The sequence below is a fragment of the Rhipicephalus microplus genome, chromosome X, assembly GCF_043290135.1.
Source record: "Rhipicephalus microplus isolate Deutch F79 chromosome X, USDA_Rmic, whole genome shotgun sequence".
In the NCBI taxonomy this organism is placed as follows: domain Eukaryota; kingdom Metazoa; phylum Arthropoda; class Arachnida; order Ixodida; family Ixodidae; genus Rhipicephalus; species Rhipicephalus microplus.
In genome coordinates this window covers 76,680,034-76,697,669 of record NC_134710.1, presented here as the reverse complement: position 1 = coordinate 76,697,669, position 17,636 = coordinate 76,680,034, and the positions used below count along the sequence as shown (strand labels likewise).

Here is a 17,636-nt window from a genome sequence, read left to right as displayed (position 1 = left end):
AAATAATACTAAAAAAGTACTCAGAAATGAAAATAAAGTCTAATAATACTAACACACGCCGTTTGGTTCACGTAGCATCGAATTCGTTTAGTTTCACGCGCTATATTGACCAACTTACGTGTGCGACTTCACGTATGTATAAATAAATTAGTTGAGTAATTCAATTTCTGTGTTTCACGAAACGTCGCGGAGGCACGTCAGTCGCCCAGGGCTCTCGTTGATTCCGTGGGTAAGTGATCTGAATTTGAATATTTTTATTTTTTAATTTTTTTCATCCACGTTTCTTTTTTCTTATTTCCATTCCATTGGTTCTAATAACTTCCCCTGTACATTCCTTTGCATTACTGTATATTATATCTCATTAATATTGTGTTAAAACACGGGAAAACAAGCCCTTAGGTATACACTTCTTTCCCTTATTTCATTGAACGAGGGTCTCGTAATGGCATACTTGGTGTGTTTAGGTTGTATAAGAGGGACAATTAATAAGCTGCCCGCTCATAATAGGTTCACGTGCTACGTGACGCCAAAACATGCGCGTAAGAGTGTTTTCACACTCGTCGTTTGGCCTATAGATGGCGCTGACTGTCACTCCTACTTCTAAATTCACATATAAACTAGAGTGCCTAGAATTATAAACCCAAAAAAAGTGGACGGAGGGAAGGCCGCTGTGGTAGCTCAGGGATTAGAGCATCGAACGCGTTATTCGAAGGTCGTAGGTTCCTGCTCACGGCTGGTTATTTTTTCATCCACTTTTCCTTCTTCTTATTTACATTCCATTGGTTCTAATAACTTCCCCTGTACATTCCTTGGCATTACTGTCTGCTAGATCTCATTATATATATATATATATATATATATATATATATATATATATATATATATATATATATATATATATATATATGTGTGTGTGTGTGTGTGTGTGTGTGTGTGTGTGTGTGTGTGTGTGTGTGTGTGTGTGTGTGTGTGTGTGTGTGTGTGTGTGACGCTATGATGAATCAGAGACGTGGCCTGGCTCATACACCATGTTTATTTCTATTGTCACTTCTTCCTCCTCAGCTTCTACCAACCATCACTTCATACGTCACAGGATTCCCCCTCCCCCCGAAAGCTGGCACCGTGGTTACAAACTACAACAAATTGAAAACAAAATAAACAAAATAATGGCCAAATTTACAGTTTCACGTCCCGACGGAGTTCCACAATCTCACTAAATCTTCAAGGCCGAGGGAGAAGTCCGGTGATTTTTATGACGACTCTGGTGGACGAGCCTGACTGTTGCGTTCCGGACAGAGCGGGCTACACATGGATACTGACAATACTGCTTGAACTACTCTGGGGACTGAGCAAGGATGGAACGCATTGTTGCATCGGCAGCTCGGATGTCGTCGGAGTTGTATTTTTCGTCGCGAATGGTGCAATCCCGGTGCTTGTTGCTTTCGTGCTTTTTGACAGACTGTGATGAAGTGCCTGAGTGCTTGCGGTGTGCAAGCAGTGCTTCCGCGTCTTTCTCGGCGTTTTCTGTGGTGGTGCAGTCGGTGTAATAGCTGAGGCAGGGAGTGTCTCTGGTGACTTTTTTTTTGTGTGTGTGCGAAAGTGTCTGACGTCTTGAATTGGTCTTTGGTTTCGAGATCTTATTTTCCGATGTTCTTAAATTGATGAGTGTACTTCCGTTGAATTTTGCGTTTTTCGATGCCCTCGTTGCAGTCTCTTTCGTTGTCTCCTGAGTTTGTGTACTTGGCTTTGCTTGCTTTGCTGGTGCTGCTCAGGAGATGGCTGTAGTGGCGCCCCTTCTGGAATTGGGCATTCATTTCCTTCGAGGTTTGATGCGTCCTGTAGACAACTGATGCATGGTGAAATGGTGTCTTGCTTATCGGGCATAGTTGGTAATGCGCCATCATTGCTAGCATGCTCTTCAGAAGCTTCGGTAAAGTGGTCCAGTATGAACGCCTCTGGCAGACAGCTGCGTGCGAGAATTGGTGTATGCATTACTTTTGCATTGTTTCGGTTCTTGGAGCTGTGAGCATTGGATGGGGATACCATAGGTAACGTGGCATTTTTAGGTTCGGACTGCACAGCCTGCTGAGCCATAGAAATAAAGTCTTGTGATGAAAAACACCTTTTCGAGTCGTCATGGCGTGGTTGGGTATTTTCCCGATGCGTCGATGGTTCACCTATTGTGAACACGGTGTCCTTACAAGGCAGACGGTTAGCGTTACGAGCACCCGAGGAGCCACGTGATGTAAAACTGGGTGGCGGGCCATGTATGCGAGACGAAGAATAGGGAGCATCAAGTGGTTGAGCAACGTCTCGTGTCATATGCTGAAGCGATGATTTTGGAAGTGCCGTCTTGCGTGTAAAACGGAGGCCCGCGCGATGGTCGTGGTTTTCCCGAAATACCCTTGGTCGCCTGTCAGTGTACTCATGTTCCACTTTGTGTTTCGGCAGTGGTCGATTCATGCTGGGCGTTCGTAAGCTTTAACACTGCTTGTGAAATTGACAACCGAGTACGATTGCCTGTGGATGGTTGATTATAAGCGAGTCCTCGTCATAGTCGTCATTGTATTCTTTAAATCGGATGGTCATTTCTTCTTTAATCTTTCTCCATGACTCATTTTGAAATATGTGAGTGAGGTAGAATTTGAAAACCTCACCAGAGATGTAGTCGGTAAAGTTGATGATCATCTCCCGTTCCGACCATGATGCAGTGGTAGCGTGGAGCTCGTACAGGTAGAACCAGTCCTGCACGGGTCCATCGTCAGCTGCTCCGGTGTACTTGGGGATGTCAAGGTCGGCTGATGAATCTGTCATGGTGCTGGTTGTTGTGTCTTCGTTGAAGATGAATCGGTAGTGGATGTATGGTCAGGGCGTCTTGTGGGGAACTGCGTCGATGATGAGCGACTGATGAAGTGGCTGGGAAGTCTTCATCCTGTCGACTCGTGTGACGCTGTGATGAATCGGAGACGTGGCCTGGCTCATACACCATGTTTATTTCTATTGTCACTTAATTCTTCCTCCTCAGCTTCTACCAACCATCACTTCATACGTCACACACACACACACACACATATATATATGTATGTATATATATATATATATATATATATATATATATATATATATATATATATATATATATATATATATATATATATATATATATATTTTTACGGTGAGGCTGATATCTTGCACGAAAGTTCTTGGAGTTAAATTTGCATCGCGATCGCACTCGATCACGCCTGTAAGCTACGCCAATGCTCGCAAACACGACGCCGCTGCTGCCTCTGACAAAAAAAAAAAAAAAATGGCTGCCTACCCAGAGTCCATAGCGGAGTCACCGTTCATGCAAGCTCCCTATAGGAGAATGTGCTTGTATTCAGAGAATAGTCACTATACGCAGCTCAAGTTAATAGATTAATCAGTGAAGCATTGTATCAGTCACTCGTAAAATTGTTTGACCACCATGTTTATTTGTAGATGTCATTTGCTGTCGTCGACTTCTTTGACGCGAAGGAAGCCGAAGTTGTACCAGCGTCGTGGTTTGACGACAGTACACGCAGCTGGCCTGGCGCCAAACCTTATAGAAATGTCCAGCTGGCAAAAGCTTTGGCCAAGCCTTCGGCAGCGTGGGCGATATGTCCGGCCAAAGTGAAAGCAAGGGGTGGGAGCGGGCTGGTTGGTATTCTTGTCTAAAACAGCTGAAGCGCTAAAAGGTAACAACGGTGTAAGGAAACAACGAGGACAAGCGCTAGCTTCCAATTAAAATTTTATTGCAAAGCAGAAATGAATGAATGCACAAAGATAAAGAAAAAAAAAACAAAGCAGCAGTGAACTTATGAAGAAAAATCTTGTGCGGCGAGTTAAAGTGATCTAGTTATTTTTCTGTCGGTGCAACGGATTGCTTGCTGGTGCAGCTTCGATTTTCTGTCGCCGCCGCCTCAATGATGAGCCTTGAAACTCTCGTTAAAGTGATTAGCCAGCACAGTTGTTTTATCAAACACCGGCTTGCACTTGCATTCTGTGCAATGAGTCGCCAGGAAACCATCAGCTTCCTCTTTTATTTTCTGGTTATGTTAAGGCAATCGCACATTGAGTCATCTGCCTGACTGTCGGACGTAACTTAGACCGTAGGTGCAGAATACTTGATCATATACTGCCTTCTTCCCACATTGAACAAACTTATTCCAATGCTTATTTTACACTCGTTAGGAGGCCTTCTTACAGGATTAGTTCTTGCACATAACTGCGACAGCTTATTCGGCGCAGAAAATACCACCGAGATCCCTGCCTTTGACCAATCTTCTTTAAATTGTGTGAAATTTCATGCAAGTGTGGGATCACAGCCACTTTCTTACTTATGGAAGCCTGAGAAACAGTACTCGTGGCACTGACTTTTGAGTCTTTTCAGAGATTTTATGATACGTACACCAGTAAGTGGCTTGGATACCAAACTGCCCTCAAACTGGCTATCTGCCCTCTGAAAGTTTTCTGAATTGAATGATGGCATGACTTCGAGAGTGTGTTGTGCAAACAAGCACGAACAATACTGCGCTTGACCATGCAGCTTGTCATGTGCCGAGGCGAAACGTAACAATGGCTTTTTAGAAGGCAGTGGCGCGCTAGGCATTGCAATCAATACCTCTAATGCACTACTCCACCAGACAGGAGTCATAAATACCTTATGTGAAATCCGTGAAGCCCATTTAACAGCTCAATACGCAAGGCTCGCGACCAGTAGCGCAGGTCGCCACATTTTATCGTCTACTCGAATTAACTTCACCTCACTCACCAATGCTAAATACAACATTCCCCAAAACATACACAAACAATTACTCATACCGCCCCTTCCTAAAAACATGCATCCAACATATCATACTAAGCGCCGAATCCATAGAGCAAAAGCTCTTCAGAAAAAAATGCATGGAGCCAATGACGTGCTCTATGTCGATGCGGCAGAATACCCATCCTCCTCATCCTATGCCCTCTCTGCTGTCGACTATAACGGCAAGGCGCTCACAACGGCATCCGTCACTGTCAGCTCTTCGGAGAAGGCTGAGGAGGCTGCCATCGCTTTAGGTCTATCCATCCCCAATATCACTATGATTGTAAGTGACTCCAAAACTGCCATACGCAACTTCAGCGCAGGTTGCATCTCATCAACTGCCCTTTCAATTCTTAAGAAACATCCTCCCACGCAAGACGTTGCTCTCATATGGACGACCGCGCATGCGGGGTTGAGTGGCAATGAGGCGGCTCATACCTGTGCTCGAGGAATGACCGGCAGAGCGCAGGCCTCTGATGGCGCCTTAGACCACGCGGCCTTTTTCAGCGCGAAAGATCGTCTTTTGACCTTCCACGATATAACAAATCACTACCGCCTAACAGCGCACTATATACCCCCCCCCCCCCCCCCTTACATCATAGAGCTTCGCGCTACCATGAAATACTATGGCGCCAGTTACAGACCCGTACGTTTCCTACCCCATCTTTTCGCCATCTTATACAGTCTTCGATATACCCCTCCCCTTTGTGCATTTTCTGTCAACAAAGAGCTAACCTAGACCATATCATGTGGGGGTGTACTCGAAACCCACCACCCAATTCTCTACACATTAATAGTAAGGAGCAGTGGGAGGATGCTATGTGCAGCTCGGCGCCCGAGGTCCAGGACTAGATCTTGGATTGGGCCAAGAGGGTAGCGGAGACCTACGCTGAGTAGGCTCCTCTGACACTCCACCACCGCACCTTTCCCTCTTTGGATGAATAAAGTTTTTCTCCTCCTCCTCCTTTTAGAAGGCAGTGTCTTCTGCGCCGCGCGGTGCAACAGCCAGCCCCATACAGAAGTGGCTTCTGCGCCGCACGAAAGTGACATCACTTTAAAATTATTATCTAAAGCTATTTAAATGTAAAAATTATTAATGTGTAATGTGTTAAACCTACAAAAATTTTACTACGCAGGTGTTTAAAGAGTTACTCAGCTTATATTTGTTAATTAAACACTTATCATAAGTATTTTAAGTACAGGAGGCGCCATGGGCGCTGCGGCCATAGCTGCGGCTGCGAAAGGTAAACAGTTGGTGGTAAAAACTCCGACAAAACTGTGGCCATGACCTAGGCCGCCCCCAAGGCGGACTAAAGACCTTGTCAAACTGGTAGGTGTTCTGTGACCTTGTGTCGTTGCTGCTTCATGTGATTGCTGGATGCCCAGTTGAACCTGAAGGTTGGAGCTAGCGCGGCCATCCACCGCGCCGCAGCTTCATCGGAGTGTGTACGCCATAAAGTTTCTCAGTATGAAGTGTAGATTATTGTTGTTGGACATACTGCATTTTCTAGATTGCAATGCTAAACATGGTGTTGTCAGAGGTGAAATTGTTCTTTCTGCCGATTTTTTTTTGGTCGCGAAGGGCAAGGTCGACGATGAAATAAATGCTTTTGCACAGTTCACGTGTGACTGACCAGACGCACATGCATGAAACCCCAGTGCGTCTGCGAAGTGTTCTTACGAAGGATGGAAAGAACTTTATTGTAGTGTTCTTACGAAGCTTGTGATCTCCGAAAGCCAAAGCTACTGCATTGCCGGCTGTTTTGTTAAGTGCGAACTCGTACGGCCGTTCTCATCCATTGCTACGTAAACGATCCCGTGCTGTCACAGGCCGTGCGTGTTATTTAGCGAGGCAGACAAGCTGTTTTGTAGTTGGATGGGCCAACGCCGTCGGCACTTTCTTTTTAGCATCGTTTATCAAGTGCTGATCGCCGATACCATTGTGGTGGCACGTCAATATTTTGAAGCGGCCTGCCGGTTACCTCGTCAGGTGATGGTACCCTGAGCGGCATAAAAAAGTTTCCCGAGACTATGTTGCAGTGTGCCTTTCTGTCATCAAAACTTTGATAAACCGTGGAAATCAACAATCCTGATGTGTGTGTGAGCGGCATAAAAAAGTTTCCCGAGACTATGTTGCAGTGTGCCTTTCTGTCATCAAAACTTTGATAAACCTTGGAAATCAACATTCCTGACATGTGGGCTGGAGAAAGCAATGCAGCCAGCTGCATTTGAGTTTTTCGTGTCCTTTCGCGTCTCACCGGCTAAGAGCATTTATTCGCATAATGCTTTATCATAATAAATATAGCCAATTCTGTGAGAGCCATCAAACATCCAATATTAAAGGGCCTGTGAATCGGACCACCATCAGCAGCAAGTCAGGCTGACTGAAGGCCGATAAGGAGGCGCAAATGTTAAAACGATACATGTGTAAACAAAAGAAAAAGTAACAAGGCTCGAACCACCGATCTCACCAGTTCTTGTTGTGCCGCTTTAATTCTTGCTGCTTTGCAATAAAATTTTAGTTGAAAGTTAGCGCTTGTCCTCATTGTTTGCTTAGACCGTTGTTACCTTTTAGCGCTTCAGCTGTTTAAGGCAGCGAAAGGCCCTTTGTGCAAGTTAGATTTTGACTATATTGACTGTGCATAAACACTGCATTTGTCACACATGTGTGTTTGTGACCAGTTTTGAACAGTGATGTGTATTTTTTTTTTTTCAATTTAATGTCTCTAATAGTATTTTTACTGGCACAGTTTGTAGTATGCATGTTTAAATGGGAAGAGGTCGCGCTCAGGGCTGCACCTGAGATTATAGGCCACGTCTAATCATTCGCGTAGCCCCAATGGCGTGCATTTCTTGCGTTTTCTTTGTTTGTCAACGCATCAAGTGTTTTGGACGTCAAAAGCAGTCAAAAGCGCTTTTGGTAATACATAGAACATAACAGAAATTATTGTGCAAGGTATGTCTGCGACAGGCTGCGGGAATGACGGCAATGCTAAGAGAAAAGGTTTGCCACATAGGTTGAATTATTCGAACTTTAACCTGGCCGGTTCGCGGCTGTTTGTTTTTCTGTGCTAGTTCAGACAGCGCTTCTTACAGCCATAAGAGTTGCATCCGCATCTCAAGAAAAGCTCTTCATAGGGGGTTGCCCAAGCTTGCACGTGGCCTATATCAATCTTCGTGTTGTATGTAGACGTGAACCATGCAGTGCAGAGCCTGACACTCTGGCGTTCTAGACCAACATGTTGCCCTCTGTACGAGCTGCAAGCAGTGCTGTAGATGTAGCTGAAAGCTGAAGTATAATTTCAGCTGCTGTATTTCTCTGCCAGTTTTGCACTGCTCTTGCATGTAGAAAGACCAGCAGTTGCAGCAACTGTAAATGTACAAGGGTAGCTTGGGGCTTAGTTATTTCTAATTAATTTTGAACTAGCATAAAGGACATGGACAAGAGAGGCACAGCACTGTGTTTGTGGACTCTCTTGTCTATGTCTTGCACGCAGTGTCTGGATTAATTGTGAAAGTTTAATCTATAACTTACCGTCAAGCTCCAAAGTTTCTTAATGTTCAAATTGCTCATTAATAGGAAGGAAGGACAGGGAGGTTAGCCAGTTCTCAGACCGGCTGGCTGCCCTGTATTAATAGATTCAACATTATGGTAAAAGAGACTACTGATTCGTGCATAGTCTTGCATTGTGAATGCATAATGTAATCAATCAGGACTGTATTGATGTACGCATAAATGTGTACACATGAAACAATCTGCGTGCTTTTCACCCTTTAGCATATGCATTTATATATATATGTCTGGTAACCATTACAGCCATAGAACCCAATTTCTTCATCATTATGCTCTGATGGTGTGTTTCATTGCTTTCTAACTGCATGGTTAGAATGTTGCACTCATTACTCATTATTGACGCTCATTATTGGAACTGCTGTCATTGCATTTGTAAGGCTATTCAGGCAATTTTTCAAAGTACAGATTACACCCTGCAAACATGCTTCATACACTGCTAGTTGAGCATCAATTTTACGTTAGCTGTGTCAACAGTGGTGCATATACACATGCATATATTTGCAGGCTACCAGTGCCATGACTGACTGACCAATGCCATCACCATGACAGATCCTCCAAGACCTTTGCTGAATTTACTGCAATAAATTTTACTAAAGGTGATCATATTGAGTTAACAGTCTCATTATTTTGTAGCATATGGTGCAATTGCATGCACGTCTGTCCGCCTCAGTAGAACTGTGGCTAAAGCACAACTGCTGACTCAAAGGACACGGCTTCAATGCCAGCCGTGGCCGTCGCATTTCGATAGAGGCGTAATGGTAGAGGTACGTGTACTGTGCAATGTCGGTGCATGTTAAAGTATACCACATGGTTAAAATATCCGGAGCCCTCCACTACGGTGTTTCTCATTCGTATTGTGGTTTTGGGACGTAAAACCCCAGATAGTATGCATATGTGCGTCGCTGCACCTAAAAATAAGTGTCATTTGATATATATCAATATTATCTGTAGAACTGCTATGGACAATCTATGGATGTTGACTCTCTTCAATATGGACATCCTCTAATTATTGTATTAATATTGCCAATATTGTATCAATACTGTGTGTGGAACTGGCATGGACATTATATGCAGGGCCACTCTTTTAAATATGGACATCCTCTAGATAGTGTATAAATATTACTTTTGTAGACATCAATTCAAGATAAAAATATTATATGGTTGATATTTATTTGATGTGTATTGGACATTACATGGTTGGCTAAGAGAACATCACGAAAAGAGAGCAAGCGCTCCTCGGCCTGTGGAGGGGGCACCATTTCTCCTGCTTGGAATGTGAGACCTCAAGCATTGACAAGGAGGCCGGCATGTACAGGCGTCCAGGCGAGGGTTGTGGAACACTGAGGCTGCCAGGAGCATGCAGTAAGCGAGTAGCGGTATGGGATATTAAGCCATTGGCATAGTTCAGAATAGCTCATTTAAAGTCGCTTATGATTGTGGTGGTGGGTGCAGAGATAAGAGCAAGCACGATAGCGTCCCCTGTGGAGGAATTGCTGACAATTGAGCATGAAGTTAGAATATTTGCCTGATTGTCAGCTACTGCATGGGCCATGCAGGTTCCTGACGCATATTCAGCTGCGTCCACGTAGACCACATCATGGTCCTCGGCACATGTCTGTGGAGCGCCCAAGAGTTTGCCTTTCTGTGTTTCTCGTTTTGCACAGGATGCATGTTTTTCGGGATGGGGGCTACGTTCAGGTGAGAGTAGAGGTTAGAAGAAAGAGGGACCCCCCTCGGGTGAGTGTGTATTTGGGGCTAAGTTTAACTGGGACGAGAGAGTGCAAGCAGCCACTGAATTAGACAGGTGACATTTTTGTGCCATGAAGGTGGCTTCAGCGAGTTCCTCAAACGTATTATGTACACCAAGTTTGAAGAGTCTGTCATTGGATGTGCTGGAGGGAAGGCGTAGAGCCATTTCTGTGCAACTCTGTAGAAGCGTGTTAACTGGTCTCGCTCCTTTTGTTGGAGAAATAGATAAGGGAGGGCATATGAGGTGCAGCTTATGACTTAAGCCTGGGTGAGGCGAAGCGTGTATCACTCGTGAAGACCAGCCCGACGGTTCGCTATGCGATGAATCAGTCGAGTGGTCTGCTGAGCATGTGTTCGGAGAGTCCTGATGACTTCTCCATGTGCGCCGCGTGAGTAGAGAACTAGCCCTAGCTAGCACCCGAATTTTTGAGACAAGTGGGATGAGATGGGCACCTAGCGTGATAGATATGGGGAATGGCTGAAGTATGTTGGTTCGGTTGGTAAAGAAAGAGCTCTGATTTCGAAGGGGAGCAGGTAAGGCCACGTTCACGAATATATGTGTCGATGGTGGTTAGTGCCAATTGTAAGTGTTCTTCTATTTCGGCGTCACCGCCACTGTTTGGCCAAACGGTAATGTCGTCGGCATACAAGCTGGAGTGGATGTTGAGGATCTGACCCAGCTGTTGGGGCAGATAAATAGGCGAGAGTACTGCTCTATGAGGCATACCACGTGCGTGAAGCGGGATGCCTGGCATGCTAGTGATCACCAAAGGTAAGTGTTGCTGTGCGTTGGCTGAGGAAGTCTCGGATGTAGTGGTACGTCTTTGCGCCGACTCCCAGGGTTATAGGGTTCTCTAGGATAGCTGAGTGTGTAACGTTGTCAAATGCCTTTGTGAGATCTGCTTCTAAGATAGCTCTCTGGTATTGCAGGTTTGAGAGTTGAGAATGTGATGTTTAAGTTGTAGGAAATTGTCCTGTGTAGAAAGCCCAGGATGAAATCCTAATATGCAAATAGGCATTCTAGCATTCTTGGTACTGTCAAAGCCTGGTTTGGAGTACATATATGCTCCATACAAGTTTGCCGACAGAAGTGAGGGATATGGGCCTGAGGTTAAACGTAAGGAGAAGTTTCCCAAGAGTGATTTCATTCGAATTCTTCCTACCCGCTGAAGGTCCTGACGCGTGCTGATGAAACTTCTTTCCCCGTACCATCCTTCCCTGTGTATGCAGCTTTCAGCGGCGCACAACAAACCGGAGGCACCGGAGCTCATTCATTCAGGAGCACAGATGGTGCCCTAACACACTTGCACCAAGTTTGTAGATTTGAGAGGCTTCAATATTTTCGTGCTGCTTCTGTATATTAGCCCTTCCAAATACCAAAATATTGCTGGAAAAAGGGTCGCAACCGCATGCCTTGTCTCGGTTTCTTCCACTTCATTTGGTGCTACAGGTATTCAACCCTAATGAAGGTGTTCTCATGTTGTTGTGAATTGACAGTTTCTTTCTCAACGCGGCTAGCTAAGAGTGGATCGAAATATCTCTTCGAAATGTCGAATTTGTGGGGCACTTCTCTGGACTATGCTAGACTGGCAGAGGCGCAAACACGGACACAAGAGCGAGAAATCAAGACACGACTAACCGCGACCGTGCCAGCACGACCATTTTTTTACCAACTAGATCAGGTGCAACCTTTTTCCTTCTTTTTTGTTACTTCCTTTGCCCATGGACATTGTTTTTGGCGGCATTTAGAGCCAATCAGAAAGGCTGTAACGCGGCAAGTTTATCAAGTACGTCCACTTAATTCAATCTTGCCGCAATGTTTTATTGTTCTGCAAATGCAATTACAAAGTAATTTAATGCTTACATTTGTGTAGAACTTCTATCGCTTTTTCAAAAATTTTTGTAGACTTCACTTCACTTTATTTCCTTAAAGACCCTCAAGGGGGTATTACATAAGGGGTGGGTTAACAAATAAAGTTCTGTTATTTTTTTTTATTGACACGGGTTTTCAATGCGAAAGACGTGCAGACAGTTGGTCGAAAAATGTTGATGGACAGGAAATGGCCAAGACGTCTAGTAGTTTGCATTCCGTAGTCATTCTAGTAGTTTGCAGTCCGTACAAAAAAGGACATAGAAAAAGTGGTCGTTCTAATGCGTGGATGGGCAACTTGAAGTGGATGTTTAGTGCGGTGAGATATGCCGGCTGGTGGAACAATGTAGGGATGACGGAATGGGCTGTGAAAAATTTTCTGAAACAGGCAGAGCCTGGAAATGCGATGGTGAATGTATGTCAAGGTTTAAAAGAGCAGATTCTTTTTTGAGGGATGATACACTAATATTATACGAGTACGAAGAATGAGTGAACCTAGTAGCACGGTTTTGAACTGCCTCAAGTGAGTCGATGAGATATGCTTGGTGTGGGTTCCAGATTGCAGAGGCATATTCCAATTTAGAGTGAATAAGGGATTTGTAGGCCTGTAACTTGACGTCCTGCGGGGCGTGCCGAAGGTGACGTTTCAGAAAACCTAGGGATTTGTTTGCAGATGATATAATGTTGGTAACATGCAGGCGCCAGTTAAGATCATTGCACAGGGTGACACCGAGATACTTATATGATTGCACGTGTTCGAGGGCGACGTTAGCGATTGAGTAAGGGACCAAAGAGGGGTTGCTACGGCGGTGGAAAGAGACTGTTTTACATTTGTTAGGGTTAAATTTCATGAGCCAGCTTTCACACCAGTCCTGCACGTGGTTAAGGTCATCCTGAATAGCGGTTTGATCTGTCGGGTTAGTGATTGAGTGATAGATTACACAGTCGTCAGCAAACAAACGGATACTGGAGGAGACATGCGAAGCTAAATCATTAATATAAATTAAGAAGAGAAGGGGACCAAGAACGGAGCCTTGGGGGACACCTGATGTTACTGGAAGGGGGTTAGAGGGCACGTCATCAATTGAAACAAACTGGGAGCGGTTAGTTAGAAATTCCTCAATCCAAGCTAAAATATCGGGATGTATATTTAAAGATCTAAGTTTCATTAGCAGTCGCTTATGAGGTACCTTGTCGAACGCTTTCGAGAAATCCAGAAATATTACGTCAGTCAGCAGGTTAGTATCTAGACTTGTGTGCAGATCGTGGACAAAAAGCGCTAATTGGGTTTCGCAAGAGTAACCCCTACGGAACCCGTGCTGGGCAGGATGGAAGAAGTTATTGGCATCAAGAAAGTCAATGATTTGGGTGTAGATGACTCTAACAAGCGTACCCTGTAAAATCATGGAACACGTCCATGATTTTACAGGGTACGCTCGTTAGAGAGATTGGGCGATAATTTAGGGGGCTGTCTCTGTTACCTGATTTGAAGACCGGAGTGACCTTTCCCACCTTCCAGTCGTCTGGTAAGATGCCTGTGCGAAGTGACTGTGAGAATAATAATGACAAAATCACTGAAGAAATAGATTTCGTGTTTTTAAGAATTTTAGCATTGATTTCGTCCACACCTGCTGAGGAAGACAGTTTCAATTTTTCGATAACAGACAATACACCCGATGGAATAAATGTGATAGGCGACATAAAAGACTGGATACAATTCGGTAATGCAGGAAACAGTATGTGGGTTTCGTTGGTAAAAACAGATGAAAAGGCAGCATTGAAAAGTTCAACGACGTCAGTGGTACTCATATCATCGCCAGCTTCATTTTTCAATGTAACCGTGTGGGATTCCTGGGGGTTAATGATTTTCCGAAATTTCCTGGGATTATTGGTTAGAATCTTGGGTAAATCTGTGTGAAAAAACGTGTGTTTTGCGCTGCGTATGGCGAGAAAATACGCTTTTTCGGCCGCGTAGTATTTATCCCAGTTCTGAGCTATAGGTTTTATCTCGGCAGCCCGAAATAATCGTTTCTTCTTATTACATAGTTTTTTCAGGGTTTTTGTGAACCATGGTTTCTGACAAGATGCGCGAAATGTGGTTTTCGGTATGTACTTTGTTGCCAATTGTCATATTTTGTTTTTGAAAATCGTCCAGTTGTCCTTTACTGATCTGTTCCAAAAGTCTGCTTCGAAGTCCGGAAAAAAATTTTGAAGTTCGTTATTTATTGCCTCGTAGTTTCCTTTAAAGTTTAAATGAAGGCGTCTTAGAGTCTTCTAAATGCAACAGACTTAGTTCCAATTAGTTCTCGGATTGTCACATTTCTGCGCGTAACAACTATTTGTGGATGATGGGGATATGTCTAAAGCTTTATGGAAGAAACTTGATGGAAGAGACTTAATAGAAGAAACTTTGTGCTCGTGGTGCAGGGGGCGCTGTTAATCGCATTGTTGATCCGAAAGCTTAGCGCGGACGGCGCCTCATCTTCCAGTGTTCAAAATGGCGGATGAGCAGGTGAGTGTCGTACTCGGTCTTTGTACGCCTGCGTTTAATTGCCGCAGTAATTCCTCTGTAGTCAGGTTGTGACAGACGTTTCCGAGGCCGGAAATGGTCTTTTACACGTCGCACTAAGCTGAACATTTTTAGGCACTTCGCGTCTGCTTTGTTCTGAGAAAAACATTGAGAGATCGCATCGCGGTCCAAGATCGCGAAACGTCGTTTGCTTTTTTATCAGAAGTGAAAAGAAAGTTGCCCGCATCACCGTGTGGAATTGACACATACGAAGCAGTTGCGGTGGCCAGGAATGTATTAGTTGACTTGTCTTTGCAGCTAGAGAAATTTTGGTGCTTAAACTGTGAGGAAACGCCGATTACCAAGAACGTCTTCAATGTTTACCGTACTTCACTGTCAGTCAGCCCGCTCCGCAGTGTAAGGCCCCTTTTTGAATGCGTGTGGGGCTTGTGCGTAGGCATGCATTAGCGGCTCACGAGAGAAGTACCCGATTTTCAGCGATGTTAATGTATCCGAGATTTATGTGTTGGCCGAGTGGCGCTTGTGGGGTGTGAGAAAATAACCAAGGCCGGTAAATTCTGACAATTTTTTTTAGGAGCTGGCGCGAGTGGAGGCTCTCTGCCAGCAGATTTACCAAGGCGCTGATGCTGCTGAGAGAGTCCAGGCGGAAAATCAGCTGGCCGAGTTCTGTTGTGGCACCTCGCCCGACTGCCTTCAGCGATGCAGGCTGCTCCTGGACAGATCACAGGTGTCGGACTGTTTGCAAACTACTGTGCATCCCTGACCGTTGACAGTTTACTACCATATTTCTCGACTGCAACGCGTTCATTCTTTTCTATATATTTTTCTTCGTTGTGCTAATATGTCAGGTATTACCTCTTGTGTTGCGGCGCAAGGGCTTGCATTCACGTCTTTACGATGTATGTATGCCTTCTTGTGCTGCAGGAGCAGTTTCGGGGCAATGTTGTAGCAGCAGCTTGAGATAATGTATGGTTCTTGTAATGATAGCTTCATTCACTCCACTGAACGAGTTTGTGGCAGTACATTGAAGATTCAGATAGCAAGAGGACCCTAAGAAAGCCACTAGTGTTGACATTTTAACTAAGATGTATTGTTCTGTCCAAAATAGCATTCATTTTATCAGTAATAGACATCTAAATACCAGGCTGTGCGAATATTTGACATGATAATTAAGGCATAAATAAATTAATGGTGTTCTGCAGGCACGTGTTATACCCGTGCCACACGGGCAGAAAAAATGGCATTTACCCCCGAATGCCTTCAGATTTATTGCCATTCGCGCGGTGCCACACGGGCGAACAAAATGGCATTCACCCGAATGCCATTCGAATGCCATTCGCCACCAACTGCCTTCGCCAGAACTCAGTTGACTGAGAAATGCCTACTCTCGACGACACAGCTCGCGAAGTGCGATTTACCTGAAAGTATATAAAGGAATCATATTGAGCTAAAAATGAAATTTCCCGTCTTTTATTTGCACTAAAGTCTGAAAAAGGTGCTTTGAACATTATACAAAGAAAATAAAGTATTGATAATGAAACGCTTGTCAATTTTAGTGTCTATTTACGCTGTGGATCTGACTAGTGTTGGCTTAGGTTGCTACGGTCGGCTGCAACGTTGTAAAACAAAGCAAGAAACTAAAACTTAGGACAGCGTAATACGCTTATTTCTACATTTGATGATTATCTGATGTGTTTGAAGCTTGTAAGTGCTTCTTAATTTTTTTTTATTGCTATTCACTCAATGCTCACTTGGAAGGTGCTGTGATCGACATCATCAAGTCAAATGTCATTCGCTTTGGACGTGTAGCAGCGCTGGCGAAACGAATGTCATTCGGGAACTGAAGGCCGTCGCCACCAAATGTCATTTTCTATGCCCGTGTGGCACGGGTATAAGTGATCTTTCTGTTGTGCTTTCACCCACATAGCTATGTGTTCTATTGCCTTAGAATAATATCAGCTCGACAACCCTGAACAAAGCGTTTGCAAGATTAGTGGTAAAAAAAAAAAAGTGCAAACTAGTCTTCATATTTTCTCTGCTGATTCTGAAAGAATGGCATGTTTGCAGTACCTCGTGAACTGATGCAGATGGGACAGGGTAATTCATTTTGAAACTTTTTATTTTAGAATGTGCCTTCTTTCCATCTCGTGTTGAATGCAGCCTATTGCTAACACATTGCAGAAGTGAGCTTTTTTTTTTTCTTATAATGTTGTGTCCAACTGTAGTGGAACGCAACTGCTGGAGCCTGTTCACTTTATTTATTTTGGATTGTAATGCCCAGGAACAAAGTTTATGCATACACGACGCAGCGGTAGTTTCAGCGGCCTTGAGTCCTAACCGAGACAATCGCGTGTGTCGCGATTGCAAATCTCTTTCTCTTCATCTCTCTTGACTGTAGACCCTCTACACACAGGTTCACATACTCTAACTACTATTGTAACGTCTCTCCGCGCGGAGACGAAGCCAATTGGGCAAGTCAGTCAGTCTCTCTAGGAATGAACAGCTTTAAATGGGCAATATGAGTAAAAGTTCCATCTTGGGCAGAACGTCGGCCATTGGCATGAAGGCAGGCAACACGGTAAGTCATGTCGCTTATGCGGGCGAGGATGACATAGGGTCCAACATAATGTACCAGCAGTTTTTCACATAATCTGCGTTTCCTCACTGGAGTCCAAAGCCATACCAAGTCGCCGTGTTCATATGGGACGTGTTGTGGTCGTCTGTCGAACTGCACCTTCGCGCGTTGTTGCGAAGCAAGAGTGCGTAAATGGGTGAGTCACTGGGCCTCTTCTGCACGACAGATAGTCTCAAAAATGCAGGGGTCATCGTGGTCTAAAATCAGTAAAAATGTGTCAAGTGTATAGCGTGGCGGTCTAGCATAAAGAAGAAAGAAGGGACTGTAGCCGGTAGTCTCATGCTGTGCAGTGTTGAAGGCATAAGCTACGAAAGGCAGAACATCGTCTCAATTTTTGTGCTCCGATGACACATACATGGACAGCATGTTCGTGAGAGTTCTGTTTGTATGTTCGATGAAACCATTCGTTTGAGGGTGATAGGGCGTAGAGGGTCCAAAACTTGAAACGTATAG

At 44.4% G+C, this 17,636-nt stretch overlaps 1 protein-coding gene across 7 annotated transcripts in view; it reads left to right on the top strand.

Annotated features, from left to right (window-relative positions):
- Positions 1-6,039: 6,039 nt before the first annotated feature.
- Ranbp16 (Ran-binding protein 16) overlaps positions 6,040-17,636 on the top strand; it is a 180,261-nt gene continuing 168,664 nt past the window's right edge. For 6 of the 7 annotated variants that reach the window (XM_075877164.1, XM_037427078.2, XM_075877166.1 and 3 more), the window contains exons 1-4: positions 6,040-6,155; positions 8,904-8,995; positions 14,446-14,530; positions 15,123-15,275. In XM_075877164.1, the coding sequence (XP_075733279.1) occupies positions 14,516-14,530; positions 15,123-15,275 (168 nt within the window). In that variant the 5' untranslated portion in view covers positions 6,040-6,155; positions 8,904-8,995; positions 14,446-14,515. The remainder of the gene's footprint in view (positions 6,156-8,903; positions 8,996-14,445; positions 14,531-15,122; positions 15,276-17,636) is intronic. The other variant, XM_075877168.1, reaches the window with a different exon arrangement.